General features: G+C 46.1%; 1 protein-coding gene and 1 pseudogene across 1 annotated transcript; both read left to right on the top strand.

Annotated features, from left to right (window-relative positions):
* Positions 1 to 112: 112 nt before the first annotated feature.
* On the top strand, positions 113 to 17,959 carry LOC123425088 (annotated as a pseudogene).
* On the top strand, positions 10,527 to 12,658 carry LOC123429321 (serine/threonine-protein phosphatase 7 long form homolog). Its single transcript, XM_045113374.1, has 4 exons — positions 10,527 to 11,483; positions 11,561 to 11,913; positions 11,989 to 12,468; positions 12,548 to 12,658. Exons 1-2 carry the CDS (start codon positions 10,618 to 10,620, stop codon positions 11,667 to 11,669), a joined length of 975 nt encoding a protein of 324 aa, XP_044969309.1. The 5' UTR covers positions 10,527 to 10,617; the 3' UTR covers positions 11,670 to 11,913; positions 11,989 to 12,468; positions 12,548 to 12,658.
* Positions 17,960 to 18,904: the final 945 nt, after the last annotated feature.

Raw genomic sequence — 18,904 nt, forward strand, 5'->3', positions numbered from 1 at the left:
AGCCGAGCAGTATATAAGGAATAGCCGCCGACGGCCGACCATTTTGCTTCCACACTCTCCAGCTCGCCACCCCGAAGCTCCCCAGCCAGATCCACAGAAGCCCTCGCCGGCCATGGCCGAGCAGCAGCAGGCACGGTTCTTCAGCATGGACCCAGCGACGGCGGCCGACGCGCGGCGCAACGGCTGTGACCCGCGCGCGCTGGACGAAGCCGCCAAGAGCATGCTGCGCTACATCTACGGCAACCTTCCCGACCTCCCTGCCTACGACGGCGCGCGGCTCGCGACCCTCGCCTCCTCCCCCGACGGCGTCGACCGCATCGGCCGCCTCCCTCCCGAGCTCCTTAGCAAGATCGTCTCCGGCCTCCCGTCCGTCAAGGATGCCGCGCGCACCGCCGTCCTCTCTGTTAGATAATGAAGCGTTCCTACTCCCTCGAGGGGAGCCGCGTTGGTTTATATTGATAGGTTGCCTTGTTGTGCAAGGGATAGATACAAGAGTTTGAATACAATAAGAGATAGAGGAGATAGATGAGGAGGTTGAGATTACAACGATATCTCTATATTCTAACACCCTCCCTTAATCTCTACTACCTAAATTAAGATTACTCTTGAACTCATCAAATGGTCGTGTTGGTAGCGCCTTGGTGAAACCATCCGCCACTTGATCTTTGGAGGGAATAAACCGTATCTCAAGCTTCTTTGCTGCAACCCTTTCTCGTACAAAGTGAAAATCAATCTCTATGTGCTTTGTCCTAGCATGAAATACTGGGTTTGCAGACAAGTATGTTGCACCCAAGTTATCACACCGTAAGCATGAGATCCGATTATTTTTAACTCCCAATCCTGCAAGAAGGTACTCAACCCAAATAACTTCGGCAGTTGCATTAGCCAAGGATTTATACTTAGCTTCTGTGCTTGAACGTGATACAGTGGCTTGTTTCCTAGCACTCCAAGAAATAAGATTTGGTCCAAAGAATATGGCAAAACCTCCAGTTGATCTTCTGTCATCACTACAGCCTGCCCAGTCAGCATCAGAAAATGCACTCACAAGAGTGGAATTAGAACTTTTGAGGTGTAGTCCTATACCCATTGTATGCTTTACATATCTTACAATTCTCTTGACAGCTGCCCAATGTGCAGAAGTAGGTGCATGTAGATACTGACAAACTTTGTTAACAGCAAATGAGATATCTGGACGTGTGAGAGTTAAATATTGCAATGCTCCCACAGCACTCCTATACCTTGTACTGTCTTCCTCTTGGAGTGGATTTCCTTCATATGTCGAAAGTTTTTCTGAAGAAGACAAAGGTGTAGGTACTGGCTTGCAATCTTTCATCCCCATACGAGACAGAAGTTCAGTGATATATCTCTCCTGATTTAACATAATTCCATCTTGAGTTTTTCTGACTTCAATGCCTAGGAAGAAATGCAAATCACCTAGATCTTTTAAAGCAAATTCTGAGCTTAGATCATGGAGAAGAGCATTGGTGGCATTTTGTGAAGAACTTGCAACTATAATATCATCAACATATATAAGCAAGAAAATTACCACTCCTGCCTTGTTATAAATAAACAAGGATGTGTCAGCCTTTGAAGCAATAAAGCCAAGAGATTTCAATTGCAAGCTCACTCTAGAATACCATGCTCTAGGTGCTTGTTTCAAACCATAAAAGTGCTTTATCAAGTTTGCAAACAAAGTGTGGAAGTTTCTTACTTTCATACCCAGGTGACTGTCTCATGAACACTTCCTCTTCCAGAACACCATGCAAAAACGCGTTCCGTACATCTAGCTGTCTTAGGCTCCATCCTCTGGACACAGCAATGGCCATCACAAGTCTGATAGTTGCAGCTTTCACAACAGGACTAAAAATGTCCTCATAATCAATACCATAACGTTGTTTGAAACCTTTTGCAACCAAACGTGCCTTATACCTGTCAATGGAGCCATCTGCCTTCTTTTTAACTCTATATATCCATTTGCAATCAATTATATTTTTACCTTTCTGATTTGGTACAAGATGCCAGGTTTTATTTTTCATAAGCGCAGAGTATTCTTCATCCATTGCCTTCTTCCATTTGGGATCATCAAGTGCACTGCTAACAGTTGTTGGCTCTCCTGAAATACATATCATGCCATATGGTATAGTCCCATCCGTTCGTATTTTTGGATTGCGTATACCTTTCTATAGTCTAGTCATGACTTTTGGAGATGCCACAGATTGGACTGGAGGCGCACTCGCCACAGCTGATCCAGAAGAGTCTTGTGTTGTTGCGGTTGGCACATGGGATCCTGTGGCCATCGATGAGGCCGCCGATCCTACAGGCGTACTGGGAGCAGCGGCGCAACGCGGCACAGAGGATCCGCCCACCGACCGCGACTGTATGCGCACGCGGGGCGAGGGAGATCCTGTCCCGCTGCTGTCCCCACCGGCCATCGACGTGGTGTCGCGGGGTTGGCTGGCCCGGGTGCCGGAACTGCCGCTGGTGGGAGCGCGATCCGAGGCGGATTCTCCCGCGCGATCCAACGACGGCGGGCGTGTAGGTGTGCCAGGCGCCGCCGAATCGTCCTCGTGATCTGTGCTAGGCTCGTCTTCTTCTGCCGCATGAAATATAAGATCGTTTTGATCATTTTGAGCACCGTTTTCGCCAGGAACCTGCACAGGCATAAGAGTAGGACCAGTACCAGCAGGAATATCATCATATTGGTTAGTACAATCATCACCCCCATGATCAAAAGACCGAAGATGTGTAGGAAGGAGAAGGATTTCTTGGCGAAGAAGTTGACCAGCATTGGGATGAAGTGATGCAAAGGGAAATACGGACTCATCAAAAACAACATCCCTAGATATGTAGACCCTACCAGTAGGAATATCAAGGCATTTAACCCCTTTATGCATAGGGCTAGCCTAAGAAGGCACGTTGTTTAGAGCGGAAAGCAAGTTTGCGTGTGTTGTATGGTCTGAGATTGGGCCAACATGCACACCCAAAGACACGAAGAGAAGGGTAGTTAGGTGTAACACCAAGGAGACGTGTCAGAGGTGTTTCAAATTTGATGACTTTGCTTGGAAGTAAGTTGATGAGATATGTGGAAGTTAAAAAGGCTTCATCCCAAAATTTGAGTGGCATGGATGCATTTGCTAATAGGGCAAGTCCCATGTCAACAATGTGATGATGTTTCCTCTCAGCAGAGCCATTCTGTTGGTGAGCATGAGGACATGATACATGATGTGATATGCCAAGTTTTTGAAAGAAGGCATTTAACTTTTCATACTCACCACCCCAGTCGGTTTGCATAACAATGATCTTGGAGTTAAGTTTGCATTCAACAAGCTTTTGAAAGTTGATAAAGACTTGGAATACATCAGATCTTTTTTTCAGCAAGTAAATCCAAGTAAATTTACTACAGTCATCAATGAAACTTACATAGTAGGAGAATCTTCCAACGGAAGTGGGGGCTGGTCCGCATACATCTGAGAAGATGAGTTGTAATGGAGAAGTAGATACACTAAGAGAAATAGGGTAAGGTAATTGATGACTTTTCGCTTGTTGACACGGATCACAAACTGACTCAACACTAGGCTCATAAGAGAGTTTATTTTTGCTAAGAACATATTTAACTATGACTGAAGATGGATGACCCAAACGGCTGTGCCACCTTGATGAAGAAGGCTTGGTGACAATGTTTGCTTGTTTATCTGACCATGAAGATGAAGATGATATGAGTGGGTAGAGACCTCCTACGCACCGTCCTCTAAGAATGATTCTCCTTGTTGCCAAGTCCTTGACCAAGAAAAAATAGGGATAGAATTCTATGAGAACATTGTTATCAAGAGTGAAACGATGGACGGAAACAAGATTTTTAGAAGTTTCTGGGACGTGCAAAACATCTTTCAGGTGCAAATTTTTCATGGGGTTTTTAACAATTGAACTACCAATATGAGAAATATTCATACCAGATCCATTTGCCGTGCGAATTTGGTCACCACCATTGTACTTTTCCTGCATGGTCAGCTTGTCAAGTTCACCTGTGATATGATTGGTTGCTGCACTGTCGGCATACCAATTTGTGTCAACACCATAGGAGACTGCATGCGCCTCCTTTTCTTCTTGATCATTCTCTTCATATCGCCACCAGCAGACACGTGCACCCCCTGGATGATGCTTGAGGCAGATCTGAAACTCTGGGAAGTCGTGTTGCTGATCACACACCTGCTGTTGTTGCTGCTGCCGAGGGCGTCCTCTGAAACCGCCATTGGAGGGAGAGGGCTGGCGGTCACCGCGGTCATTGCTGCGGCCACGCCCCCTTTCTCCTCGCCCGCGATTGGATCTGCCACGGGACGAGCCACGGCCTCTGTAGACCGCATTGGCAGAAGTATGGAACCCTCCTGAAGGCGAGTCGCCCAACATCTCCATCCTTTGATCAAAGGCAGAGATCTGGGCAAACAGATCATCGGCGGTGATGTTGTTTTTGACAGCGCCGATTGCCGCTACCACGGAGTCGTAGTCGCGGTCCAGACCTGCAAGTATGTAGTCCACCATCTCTGGATCAGAAACGGGGCGACCAGCAGCAGCTAGTTCGTCCACGAGGCTCTTCATCTTCGCCATGTACGCTGAGCTAGACATGGTGCCTTTCTTGGTGTTGGTGATCGCAATTCTCAGGTTGGTGATCCGAGATTGCGATTGTGAAGCGAAGAGGTTGTTGACTGTTGTCCAGAGATCGAAGGTGGAGTCCCTCCCGACGACCTGTGCAAGGATCTCAGGAGACATGGAATTGAGTAGATATGACAGAACATGTTGATCTTTGGCGATCCATGATCCATACAGAGGATTCGGCTCTTGGGCCGTGGTTTTGTCCACCTTGGTGACTTCCACCGTTTTGGGTGGAGCGGCGTCGGAGTTGTCTAGGAGTCCAGTAACCTGCGCTCCTCGCAGGGCTGGGAGGACTTGCGTCTTCCAGAGGATGAAGTTCCCTCTCGCCAGCTTTTCTGATGGAGGTGAACCGAGGTTCAGGGCTACGCCGGCTGAGGAAGACATGGCGCCGATTGTGGATGTGATCTGGGTTTGATTGTTTCTGGTTTGTGGCTAGATGTGTGGAAGAGAGGCTCTCATTACCATGTTAGATAATGAAGCGTTCCTACTCCCTCGAGGGGAGCCGCGTTGGTTTATATTGATAGGTTGCCTTGTTGTGCAAGGGATAGATACAAGAGTTTGAATACAATAAGAGATAGAGGAGATAGATGAGGAGGTTAAGATTACAACGATATCTCTATATTGTAACACTCTCCTCCCACTGGCGCCGGGCCTGGCTCTCCACGCCCCTCGTGCTGGCCGACGCCCACCTCCTCCCCGAAGGCTGCGGCTGGCCTCCCGCGCCCGCCGCCAGCTCGCCGGCCGTCACCGCCGCCGTCTCCAGCGTCCTCGAGGCGCACCCGGGGCCCTTCCGCTGCGTCCACCTCGTCTGCACCCGCATGAACGCGCGCCGCGCCCAGCTCGCGCGCTGGCTCCAGCTCCTCGCCGCCAAGGGCGTCCAGGACCTCGTCCTCGTCAACCGCCCGTGGCCGCGCGACGTGCCCCTCCGGCCACGCTCTACACTACCGTCACCACCCTCACCCGCCTCTACCTCGGCATGTGGAAGTTGCCGGGCACGGCCGCGCTGCGTGGCGCCTCCTTTCCCCACCTCCGCGAGCTCGGCCTGGGTTGCGTCGAAATGGAGCAGGGCGTCGTCGACGCCCTCGTCGCCAGGAGCCCCGCGCTGGAGACGCTCAACATCCTGGGATGCAAAGGGCTGCGCCTCCGCCTCGTCAGCCAGAGCCTACGGTGCGTGCAGATCAGCTTGTCGAGAATGGAGGACGTCGCCGTGGTGAAGGCTCCACTCCTCGAGCGGCTCATCATCTAAGGGGATTTTTGTCCAAAAGGACCCCCTGTCGAATGGGATTGTCAAAAAAGACCACCTTCCAGTGCAAATGGCCAAAAAGACCCCCACCCCGGGCGGCGGCAGGCGCGCCAGGCGGCACGTGGCACCTGCCGCCACCGCAGGAGGCGGCCGGGGGGCCTGCCGCCACAGCCCCTGGCGGCCGGGGCCTGCCGCCACCGCCCCTGGCGGCCGGCGCGGGAACCCGTTCCCCCCACTCCTGCCCGTAACGGACAAGGCCGGGTGGGCCCTGCCGCCTCGGGAGCAGGCGGCCAGGTGCAGCCGGGTGGGCCCCGCCGCCTCGGGAGCAGGCGGCCAGGTGCATTTCTCCGCGCCTCTGTTCCTGATTGATTGCGCTGATTCCGATGCTCTTTCCCGCTCGAATTTTTCCCGCGCGGCCGGCCTGAACTGTGTGATTTTTTCCCGCTCTCCACCGACGAAACAGTGCGAAATTTACTCCTTTATAAGCGAACCGCGTCGCTGCCTCCTCTCTCACTCTCTTCTCCTGTCGTTGCCTCCCGTGTCACTCTTCTTTCCCACTCTCTTCTCTTTCTCACTCTCTTCTCTTTCTCACTCCGTATGAATGTTTATGTGGCGATTTAGGACGGATTAAAGTGAGATTTTGAAGACGTTGTAGTTGAAGAAAAGATAGATCAAGGTAAGAGCTTTCCATATCTGTTGGTTGTGTTTGCATGCATGATGTATTTATTTTGTTTGATTAGTTACTAAGTATGTGTTTTCTTTTGTCTTAGAGAGCGTATTATCACTTTTGTGGAACTATTTTGAAGACGTTGTAGTTGAAGAAAAGATAGATCAAGGTAAGAGCTTTCCATTTTTGTTGGTCGTGTTTGCATGCATGATGTTTTTATTTTGTTTGATTAGTTTCTAAGTATGTGTTTTCTTTTGTCTTAGGGAGCGTATTATCACTTTTGTGGAACTATTTTGTCATGCGATATGAACTACTAAGTTGAAGATCAAGGTATGAGACTTTGTTCATATTTCTGTTCATGTGATAATAGGTCGACTATGTTCATATATTACCGATGATTTGTTCGTGTTTGCATGCAACTGGTATTTAGAAAGGAGCCGGAAAAATGCCAATGTAACTAGCATTTCTGTAAAAAACATGTAATAATATGTTAGCTCCATTAGTATTATTACATGCAAGACGCGTGTGTAGTATATTTGTTTATTTGATAATTTGTCAACCCCGTCGAAATATGACTCGTGATATATATATATATATATATATATATATATATATATATATATATATATATATGCATGCAGTATGTATTTTTAGACTTTTGCTAGCACGGAAATAATTATGTGTGTAATATTTTTGTTCATATGAAAATAGGTGGAATTCGCTGATATTATTCTGGTGATATACTATATTCGGAAGGATATCCTTATTTAAACCAGAGGTATGAATGACATATTGTAATTCATCTTCTATTTATTTTATAGATGTAGTGTCACGATAAATGATACAATATAAATTATTATGCGTAGATGTAATGGATGTTGTTAAATTGTTATATGTAAAAAAGATAAGTAATGGATGTTGTTATTACAATGTAAATATAAAAATATGATTTTTAATGGACTAACGATGTAAATATGGCTGCTCGTTAGGTACTATGGAAAATTTGTTAGTGTTTTATGGGCACATCGTACGTGAGGGTCCTTCTGGTGTGGATGTGTCTAGGTGCGGGATGACTACGGTTGTAGTGAAAGACATGGTTAATGTAGAGTATGCGGCAGTTAGAAGGTGCATCCGATCGGTGTTTGGTTCAGCGATGAATGGAAAAAAAATGACCCTGGAGGCTTTCGTGGTTGAGGGAGGAAATCGTTGGGTTTTGCGACGGGTTACCGGTGAAAGAGCATGGGCGTCGTACATGGGTTTTGCAAGCAATCCCAATAACTCCATGTATGGACAACCCATGGTTTATGTGGAGTTCATTTCTGCCAGTGATGTCGCCGAGTGCAGTAGCGGTGCCGGTGAGGCCGAGTTGGCCGCAACTGTAGCCCCCGACGCCGGCCCATCGGAACCAAGCGGTGGCGAACATATGGCCATAACTGTAGCCCCCGACGCCGGCCCAACGGAACCAACAGGTGGCCATCAAGTGTATGACACGGGATATTGGTCTGCGGTCGTTGACATGAGCGAACATGTCGAGGGATTGCCGGAGGCGCTAGATGATGACGATGATGGTCATTCTTCTGCGTCTTCGAAATCAGATGATGATGAAGTTGTTCCTCCTGAGAATGCGGTCGCTGCAGCAATCAACCCAGAGTTTTTACAGGTTATGAGCATCACCAATGAATTTCACTCTGTTGCTGGCCTAGACGCGGGGAGTCTGGCCGTTGGACAGATTTTCCCAGATAAGAAATCTGCTAAACAAGCAATACATAGCTATGCAATTGCTATACACAGGCAACATAGAGTGAAGCAGTCTGATAAAAAGGAGTTGAAGCTCATATGCATCCATCGCGAAGCGGGTTGCCGCGGAAGAGTTATTGCTCGCCAGAAGCCTGGGGTATGTCAGCCATGGCATGTCACAAAAATAGAGCAACATGGTTGTGAGCAAACCGGCACTCTTTCAGAGCACCGCAACGTGACTGCAGAATATGTGTCACAGGTGATGCAAACCATTGTGCAGCAAAGTCTTAATATTAGTATTAGGGCTTTGCGTGCAACTGCATCTGATCTGATTGGTTTCCCTGTCAGCTATAGCAAGGCTCGTCATGCAAAGGAAAAGATATTTCAGAGGTTGTATGGAACCTATGAGGAGGCGTACTCTTTTGCCCCTAGAATGCTGCATCAGATTTCAGTTGCTAATAGGGGGACTCAAGTTTTCCGGAAAGAACGTCCAAATCCATTGAACCCGGACGAGCAAATCCTAGATCGCTTATTCTGGGCATTCGCCCAGACTATACAAGCATTCAAGCATTGTCGTCCGGTTGTATCAATTGATGGTACATTTCTCACAGGAAAGTACAAGGGCACACTCTTAGTGGCGATGGCAGCTGATGCAAACAATCAACTTCTTCCTATTGCCTATGCACTAGTGGAGAGCGAAAACAAACATAGTTGGCTATGGTTCCTGTGTTGCCTGAAGATGGGTGTCATCAAAGACCGGGAAGGGGTTTGCATCATCTCTGATCGCAACACCGGACTATTAAGCGCGCTTGAGATAATTAAGGCTTCACAAGATCCAAATTGGGGGTGGCCCGATCTGGAGACAAGGTGGTGCATGAGGCATTTGGCAGCTAATTTTTATTCGAAATTCAAAAACAAAGATTGGTTCAAGCTATTCAAGAGGATGTGCATGCAGAAAACTACAGCAAAAATGAGTGCTATCTGGGCAGGTATCAATGGTCAGATCGAGCGCGCATCCCTCCAGGCGAGAGAAGACCGGAGGGGTCGTCGAAGAGCAATAAATTTGAGCCAGTGGATTAATGAGAATTGTCCCAATTTGTACAAGTGGGCGCAGTCTCATGACACTGGCGCTAGATACGGTATAATGACAAGCAACATGTCCGAGGTGTACAATGGTGTTCTTAAAGGGGTGAGGGCACTACCTATCACAGCACTAATTGATGAAACTTGGAACCGGACTGTGTCATACTTTGCAGATAGAGTCACCGTTGCCAAGGGGCTAGTTGATTTGAACAAGACCTGGTCTGAGAAGATGCAAAGACATCTTGATGACAAAGCAAAGAAGTCGCAAAGACATGGGTGCAGGCAGGTAGATGCACTTAGGAATAAATGGGAAGTTAGTGTGCGAGCAAAGTTTGTGAATGGTCACCACAGGGGAGCAAAAAAACAAGCTGTGACGCTTGGCGCAACCTCGTGTGAGTGCACTTGCAACAAGCCCAAGCTTCTGGGATATCCTTGTAGTCACGTATTGCGGGCAGCTGCAGATCAACAAATTAGTGTCGAGTCGTACGTATCACCATACTTCAACATGCACAATTTGTACAACACTTGGAACGGTGAGTTTTGGGCATGGGGCATTGATACGAACTACAATCAATTATGGCCAGAAGGCACCACATGGGTTCCAGATCCCGAATTGATGCGAACCAGCAAGGGACGACGTCAGTCTAGGCGTCATCGCAATGACATGGACCACAGCCAGTTGGGAGAACCAAGGCGATGCCGCGTATGTAGGTGTGCTGGTCACCCGCGTAGGGACTGTCCGTATCGTAACAACAACACTGCGTGATGTAATATTCGGAACATGTATTTTAATTTAATCGTGATGTAATATTCGGAACATGTATTTTAATTTAATCGTGATGTAATATTCGGAACATGTATTTTAATTTAATCGTGATGTAATATTCGGAATATTTAATTTTTTTCATCGTGATTGCAGGTTATGGCTGAAATGCCCCAGCTTTTGAATGGTTATCATGACAACCACCACCGTTGCCAGCTTTTCATAAATCCAAATCATGAAAATCCTCCTCAGACCTTCCGGCTTCGAACTGTAAAGACGCCCTGGTCAATAGAGAATCGGTTCCTTGAACACCTTGAGGCTTATGGACTCCTACATTTTGCGAACATCGCAGCTCGTCGAGGTAGTTTTACTGCTGACCCATCCCTTTTGACATCCCTCGTTGATAGATGGAGACCGGAGACCCACACATTTCACTTTCGATGTGGAGAGCTTGCACCTACTCTAAAAGATGTGTCAATGATCACAGCTTTACCAATTAGAGGTGTGCCAGTGGTACATCCACGAGTTTCTCCTAATTGGCCAGCAGATGTCTCTGCCCGTCTGAGGCTCGAAATGCCCATATCAGATCGTTCTGGTCCGCCTCGAGGTGTCCCACACAGCTGGCTTCGTATTAACTTCGAAATTTTATCTACCCATGCTGATCCTGAGACAACGAAGAGACACTTGTTTGCATATTTGTTGTGGCTCTTCGGTGTGATGTTTCCTAATTCTCACGGGGATGTAGTTTTGCCTGGTCTCATCTATTTTGCCGCAAAGATAGTTGACGAACCTTTACCCCAAAATCCACCATATAGCTTTGGTTCTGCTTTGCTTTCTCACACATACCGAGGGTTGTGTGATGCCACTCAAAAAACGGCATTCACATCTAAAGCTCCATTACTTTGTGTCTCCTACGAGTTTCTACAGTTGTGGTCCTGGGAATACTTACCTGTAGGACGACCGCAGATAGTAGAACCCGCAACCCCGTACAACTATGGTGAGGGTGTTGTAACTATGTCCACTCGGTGGATGCTGGGTCGAAAAAAATGGTCTACTAAAATTGCAAAAAATTGTTACCCCATATACCATGATCAGTTTGAGCTTCTTAACGACTCACTAATAACATGGAACCCGTGGACTGAGGCGCACATTGATATGGTATTTGGTTCGCAACACATGCCAGTGGAATGCGTGAGAGATAGTGCCTTTTGGATGACTCGCTGCAATTTACTCTATCTATGGTTTGTGGAACCGTATAATCCTGACCGTGTCATGAGACAGTTCGGTCTATATCAAGATATTCCACCACCGGTTCCAAGATGTATCGACGAAGAAACTCATAAGTAAGTAAGATGTGACCTAGCTAAATAGATATTCCATCAACTATTCTTGATTTTTTTTTTGTTATCTATAATTACAGGATGAGCAATATGGGCAGATCTGGTGTGGACTGGAATGCAGAAAACATTGAATGGATAAATCAGTGGAATAATGAAGCTCTACAAAATATAGTGCCTCAGCAACGGTAATTTTACTAATGTTAATTTAATTATGTGCTTATAAAATACAGAATGTGATGTCAATTTAGTAATGTTAATTTATTTATGCAGAACGTACGATGCAACTACGACAGAAGCGTACTATAATTGGTATCGCATGAGCACGCGTACTAGACTGACGAGCGAACCACCTACGATGCCAACACATCCAACGCATATGGAACAGTTGCAGACACGGATGGACACATCATCAGCTTACTATCGTGACTCCGCGGTAATAATCAACATCTTGCTATTCAGGTCCATCATTTCATAAACAATTTAACCAACGAAGAACGATTATTTTCAGATTGATATTTGCACCCAAGTACAAGCGATGGCGAGTGAAGGAATGCGAGCCGAGGGAAGTGATCCTAAACGCAGGTCGTGGTTTAAAAAAATTAGCGAATTCGTGAGCACAAGGATTACAAGATGCGGTACAGAGAACGACGTTGTCACTGCAGCGTACAACATTCCGGAACCGAGGTCAGCTAGACCGAGTGGGGCGCCGTCGTCGTCCATGCGGTGGGCAGAGGGTCGTAATACTATGCCGACACTTCCACGACATGACTCTTCTCTACCAATACATGGGCAGACATCAGAGGTAAATGCTCCAGATGTAGGATCGACACCCGAACAGACTCATTTCGTGGAGCAGGATGCATATACAGCATATGACGCACACATTCAAGGATCTCAGCCATATCTGCCCACACGAGGGATTAGGATGCCCGAGGAGAATCGTTGGGCTGAGACAAGCGAGGGAGCACAAAGCTACAACAGCGGACAGGTATGTACAATTATAATAAGCAATTACACATCTTTTTGCTACACACAATTTATTTTAAAAACATTTTTTCGTGGACCAGGAAATTAATGATCCATCATGGGGAGATGAACATACCCAGCGTGGCGTACAGAAAGAAATACTCACAGAAACCCATGATACTCAATGCACGCTCCCAGGAATGATAAATGATTTTTTCAGGCAGGACGTTATTGGTCCATCTTACATCAATTCTGAGTCACAACCATTCACCTACAATTTAGAATCATCGTCTCAATATGGATTTCAGACTCCGCCACCTATGCATCAGTCGCAGACACAGGAACACGAGGGACAGTACGGTCGTGGTCTTCGTGAACACAGACCCCCTGATCGATTGTCACCCTCCGGTCGTCGGGCAAGGCCAGCTGGTCGTCGTCGCATAGGGTGATTCGTCTATGTATGTGTGCGAACAATTGCATCTCTCTATGTCAGTTTCAAACTTTCAGATGTACGTACAAGACATCTATGTAGTTTCATGAAATAAAAGTTCGCGATATATTTGAAGTTGCTTCCATAAAATAAGATACATAAAATAAGATTCATAAAATAATATACATAAAATAACATACATAAAATAAGATACATTAAGATGTAGAGTTCATAAAAAAAACTACATAAAGTCGTCGTCATCCTTCGACGATGCAGAGCTCTCTCCCTTTGACGAAGCGCTACTCTTGGCCTTCGATGATGATGCGCTCTTGGCCTTCGTCGATGACGCGCTCTTGGTACTCGGCATGAAGATATCGTCTTCGTCCTCACTATCGTCAATCCACAAGAAGGGATGTTTTACTCCACCTCCACCGCGTATGTGTTGGCCTTTCTTCTTCCATCTTTCATTCAACCGCAGAAGTTCTTTCCGAATCTCCTCATATGTCCTTGCAGGCCACCCCTTCCTAGCTAATGCGTGGGCAACCTCATTCAGTAGCGTGTCACTACTGATGAGTTCGTCCCATGAAACTATTCTATTATCTATCTTGAAATTGCTAGCTAAGCGCAGAAGACACTCGGACATACCACTATGAAAACTACGATCGAAAGGATAATGAGACATTTTCAGCACACTCCTTACCGACCTTGGTCTGTAGGGGGTTTTATAGGTGCAGCAGAGCGAGACGAATAACTAATGGCGGGAAAACGAGGCGGGAAAGCGAGGGCGGGAAAGCAAGGGCGGGAAAACAAGGGCGGGAACAAACTGGCGGCAAAGCTATACGCGGGATAAAATGGCGGGAAAGCGAGGCGGGAAATAAATGGCGGGATAAAATGAACATACACGTAGCTGAAATTAAGATACCCATTGCGGAAACTAAGATACAATTTGCCAAAATTAAGATACATCTTGCAGAAATAAGATACAACTAAGACAACTTAACATACAATAAAATAAATCTACTGAGTCCAACGTGGATATTTTCCTTTTCCATCACCAGCTTCTTCTGCTGCCTTGGCGGCACGAGCCCTTTCTCTCTTTCTCTCCCTCTCAGCTTCACGGGCCTGTTCCCGCTGTCTGTAAACCTCCTCCAGCCGAAGTTTCTCTTCTTGATTTTTCCTTTTCATCTCATCAAGAAAAGCCCTCTGCTCCACACAGTAATCTTCCCACTCTTTCTTCTGCTCTGCTTTCTCCTCTGCTTCAGCCTTCTCACGACGCTCTTCCAAGTCCAAGCTAGCCCATGCACGGCGACCTCTTTCACGAATCTCGGTCACCGCCCAGTCCGGCATTTCCGTGTCAATCCAACGATAGTACATGCAGAGAGGAGGAGGAGACTAAAGGATGGATCAGATTCAAGTAAACAATAAAATCAAATAACAATAATCTGGATGACTAGAGCATACCGGAGGCCTGACGTACGCAGAAATAGATTCGGGTGGATCAGATTCATAATTGGCGCACATGAAAAACTTCATGCCCAACCAATCTGAAAAATCCGTCACCTCCTTCACCTTGCAGACATCTCCGCACCAACACCGAACTGCTTCCACCCCCCGAGGCAAGCTTGCACTCTGCATTTTCCTAGGCCTAATGCTCTGATCCGAACAAGGCAAACTCATACTGACTATGGAGGTGCAGGTGCTTTGAAGTCTGTCTGATGGTGAAGAGAGTTTCACTCCCTGCCTCCTTTTATAGGCTCTGTCGGATGTCTACGCGGGAAAAAAGGGCGCGAAAACGAGAAACTGCAGCGGGAAACTTAGGCGGGAAAATTAGGCGGGAAACTATTGCACTGCTCGTCCGTCGTTATCGCGTGTCACTGCTGCGATAGCAATCAAACATTCACTCTCAAAATATTTGATCGAGAGCTAAAACATACTTTCTCTATAAATAAATATAAGAAACGCTATTGTAAACAATGTTGACATAGAGATAAAAGCCCCGCGAACAGTGTCGACCAGGACACAAAGAGTCACTCTAAAAACGCCGCGGTGAACAATGCTGACCCGAAGATGACAGCCCCGTGAAACCACTTAGCCATCCGTAGTATATGCCTTCCATGCACTTAGCCATCCGTGCAACTTGCACAATATTTTTGTTCAAAAGGATTGCACGGTCCGAACCGAAGCAAAGGAGTAAATTTCGCACTGTTTCGTCGGTGGAGAGCGGGAAAAATCACACAGTTCAGGCCGGCCGCGCGGGAAAAATTCGAGCGGGAAAGAGCATCGGAATCAGCGCAATCAATCAGCAACAGTGCCGGCGCGCGGAGAAATGCACCTGGCCGCCTGCTCCCGAGGCGGCAGGGCCCACCCGGCTGCACCTGGCCGCCTGCTCCCGAGGCGGCAGGGCCCACCCGGCCTTGTCCGTTACGGGCAGGAATGGGGGGAACGGGTTCCCGCGCCGGCCGCCAGGGGCGGTGGCGGCAGGCCCCGGCCGCCAGGGGCTGTGGCGGCAGGCCCCCCGGCCGCCTCCTGCGGTGGCGGCAGGTGCCACGTGCCGCCTGGCGCGCCTGCCGCCGCCCGGGGTGGGGGTCTTTTTGGCCATTTGCACTGGAAGGTGGTCTTTTTTGACAATCCCACTCGACAGGGGGTCCTTTTGGACAAAAACTCCATCTAAGGATCTTGCAAGATCGCTGCTGGCATTTCCACGAGACTCAGGATTGGCGACGCCCCCAAGCTGCACGCATTTGGGTACTTGGAGCCAGGACAGGTCCTCAAGATCCGAGACACCATCATCATGGTAAATCTCTAGTCTCCATTTGTTCAGTTAACAAATATGTTCAACTGGTCGAGGTCTATATATGACTCAATTGTGCCATGTTCTTTTTTTTTATTATTGGGAAATTTTCAGCCAGGAATAGCAAGCGCAAGCGCAGTGGTCACAAGCGTGAAGGTTCTGAGCTTGAATGTGTGTTTCGGAGTTCGCAGTGATGTCCAGATGGTGCCCGCCTTCCTCAGATGCTTTCCCAACGCAGAGAGACTGCATATCATGGTATTTTCTCCAATACATGGTCTTTTCTCCAATACATGGTCTGCTCTTTATGTGGTTGTGGGGAGAACTGCTGCATATTATGATTGATTGCATACATCAAGTATGCAAGTCAGTCGTTGTGAACTTGTGGTAGCTATTTGCATGGCCTTTTTAATTTTGTGCACTGTAATTCAGACCAAGATATGTGTTACAAGTTAAATTCCATGCCTTCCCATTTATTCTCAGCCACCTTCAGGTCTTCTCGACAATCTATAGACTAGAATACACAGTTAGAATTATGGAGAGTTTCATGCTGATCTGCTTATGTTAATGACATTTGGTAATATATATTTTTTCCTGTGGCACAATGATTATCATTGCTGTATATTGATTTACAGTGGTTTACTTCCTTACATGTATCCATATTTTCTTGTTCTAATGTTTCTCACTGTGTTCTTACGAGCTAATAGTATTTGTGCTAACTGCTATGGCAGTTTGCTTTTAGGGTATTGTTATACAAACATTACAAATATTTTCGATAAGACTAAAGTCATCCATTGTGGACTGAAACTTGCAGCCTCACATATATCCAGTTTAGCGCCAGCCGCATACACCATTCTTTTCTTTCTCTGCACCACTAGGTTCTTTGGTAATTAGTACTGTATTACATTCTGATCCTTTCCTCCATTGAAGTATAGAGTTGTCAGTGAGGGTCCTTAGTCATCACATCTCCTACAAATCGGATCCAGCATTTAGTCATGGACCAGTATAATTTGCAGTACTGTAGTGTTGAGTTGTTCGCACTGCATATGGTGTAGATTCTGAACTTGGCTGCAAAAATGCTCTGTTTGCTCACAGAAAAAAAGGCATTCATAATACCATTCCCTTTGTTACCCTTTTCCTTACGGAGAGTTAATGGAAACTAGGGAGCAATTTATGTCACCTTATTCTTGCTCTCTGCTTAATAAATTTCTGTGCATGTCACTTCAATTTTTTATTTCATCTTGGAGCAGATTTTGTTGCTTGCAGTGTTCTCCCTTATTTGCATAGATCTGTCAAGTCAATTATCATTAGAGTTCTTTATGATCTTTTTAGTTCTTTCTACTGTGAAATGTATGTAGTTATGCATGCTAGGAGAAGTAATTTGCCCGCAAATAACAGAATAAGATGATGATAACATCATCAATATGAGTACGCATAATTGATCAATAACGACCATATTCGTTCTTGACTAATATAGCTAAAAACCTAAAGCATTGTCATTCATTCTCAACCATCAGGCTGTTTCTACTACCCATGCAAACTAGAGTATGCAATTATAATTATTGGGGTTACATGTTCATCTTTTTCTATGGTAAGATATTTGTTACTGTAGTTTTGTTGTGCAACAGTTGATTTGTATTGCTTTGCTTCTTGAATTTGCCGGTATGTCCAGATTTAGTGTTTTTCTCATCGCGTTCATACCAGCTGGCGGTTTGTTGTGGAGTGTGGATGTTGCAAATGGCATGTAATTCTTATTTCGAACTAACCAAACTATACATAATAAACCAGCATATTTGATGCATTGGAGTAGTATTGATTTGTCATGAGTCCAACAACATAATTAATTTGAGGCTTTCCTGAGATGCTTTCCCAATTATTGACCGATCCTACTAATTTTTGCAGAGTAAGCGATGCGCTGAACCCACTGGCAACTACCTCACCCTCAACTTCTGGGAGGAGTCTGACCCCGAAAAAACCCTCCTCTCGCGCATCAGGGTGATGAGTCTCAGTGAGTTCACGGGGGACCCAGGCGAGGTCGGTTTCCTCGAGTTCTTCTTCCGGAACGCACGGGCGCTGGACAACGCGTCTATTTCCATGGCCAACCCAAGATTCACACCATTCTCGATGGAGGAGGCGTATGCCAAAGTGAAACGCAGCTCGAGAATCAAGGCAAGTAAATCCAACATGGTTGTCCTTGGGAGCACCGGCCCTGCAGGAGGTAAGCTCTGGAGCTTGAAAGACGGCACGGATTTTTCGTTCCATGACCCCTTCTCGGTGGTGGAGGTGGTCGGCTGAGCTTCAGTTTCTGTGGAGGAGTGGAGTGATTGTTTTCTGATGCAAAACTCTTTCTGTTGCTGGCCGTGCCCTTGTGATGGTGGCAAATTAATTTGAGGCTTGATGCAAACTATTCAGCAGCCTAATGAGCTGATATTTTGCTTGACATGTGTTACCACTTCCCTGTCTATCTATGCTCTTTGAACCATACCATTTGTGGCAACATGTTTCATTCTTTGCAGTAGCTGTTTTTCTTCTTCTTTTAGGTCGATGAGAAAGCGAAAATGCCCCTCCCCTCTCCTAAAATTTCTCTGAATGAATGAAACATGATAAATAGCAGGTTCTTTAATTCCAAAGCATGAAAGGCGTAAATAAATTATGATAACATGCTTCACCATAGTATTCAACGCTAGCCACCCAAACCTGCTTAGCAGAGAGCAATTTCTGGTTGTTAAAAATTGTATCAGTTTGGAAAAGATAATTAAATTGAGAATATGGGATTTTTTTTTCTTATGATGTATGGACTGTTGTGTGGTCTTTTTTATCTGTTATTTGAGAAAAGTATATTGAAATTGAGAACATGAAATTGATACTGCAAGTATACCAAGAAATGCACTTTCAGTATTTAGAAATTCCTTTTTGTAGAAACTAATGTTAGAATCATCACATTGAAGACTATATCCATGTCCTAAGGGATAATACTTTGAAACTGAGGCAGTACTAATAAAAGAATCTAATAACAAACTGCAGGAAAAACGTTAACAAAATGAATACAACTATAATAACTAAGTCAGATGCATTAACACATCTTTTTCCCATATGATCCAAAATGCATTACGATATCTTTTTTTTCCCATACGATCCAAAATGCATTAAGATATCTACCCATCCATCCAAAAATACCAAGGTGAACATGGTTTTATGCACACCCACATGAATAGTGATTTATAAAAAAACTTGGAAATT

This window comes from Hordeum vulgare, chromosome 2H, assembly GCF_904849725.1.
Source record: "Hordeum vulgare subsp. vulgare chromosome 2H, MorexV3_pseudomolecules_assembly, whole genome shotgun sequence".
In the NCBI taxonomy this organism is placed as follows: Eukaryota; Viridiplantae; Streptophyta; class Magnoliopsida; order Poales; family Poaceae; genus Hordeum; species Hordeum vulgare.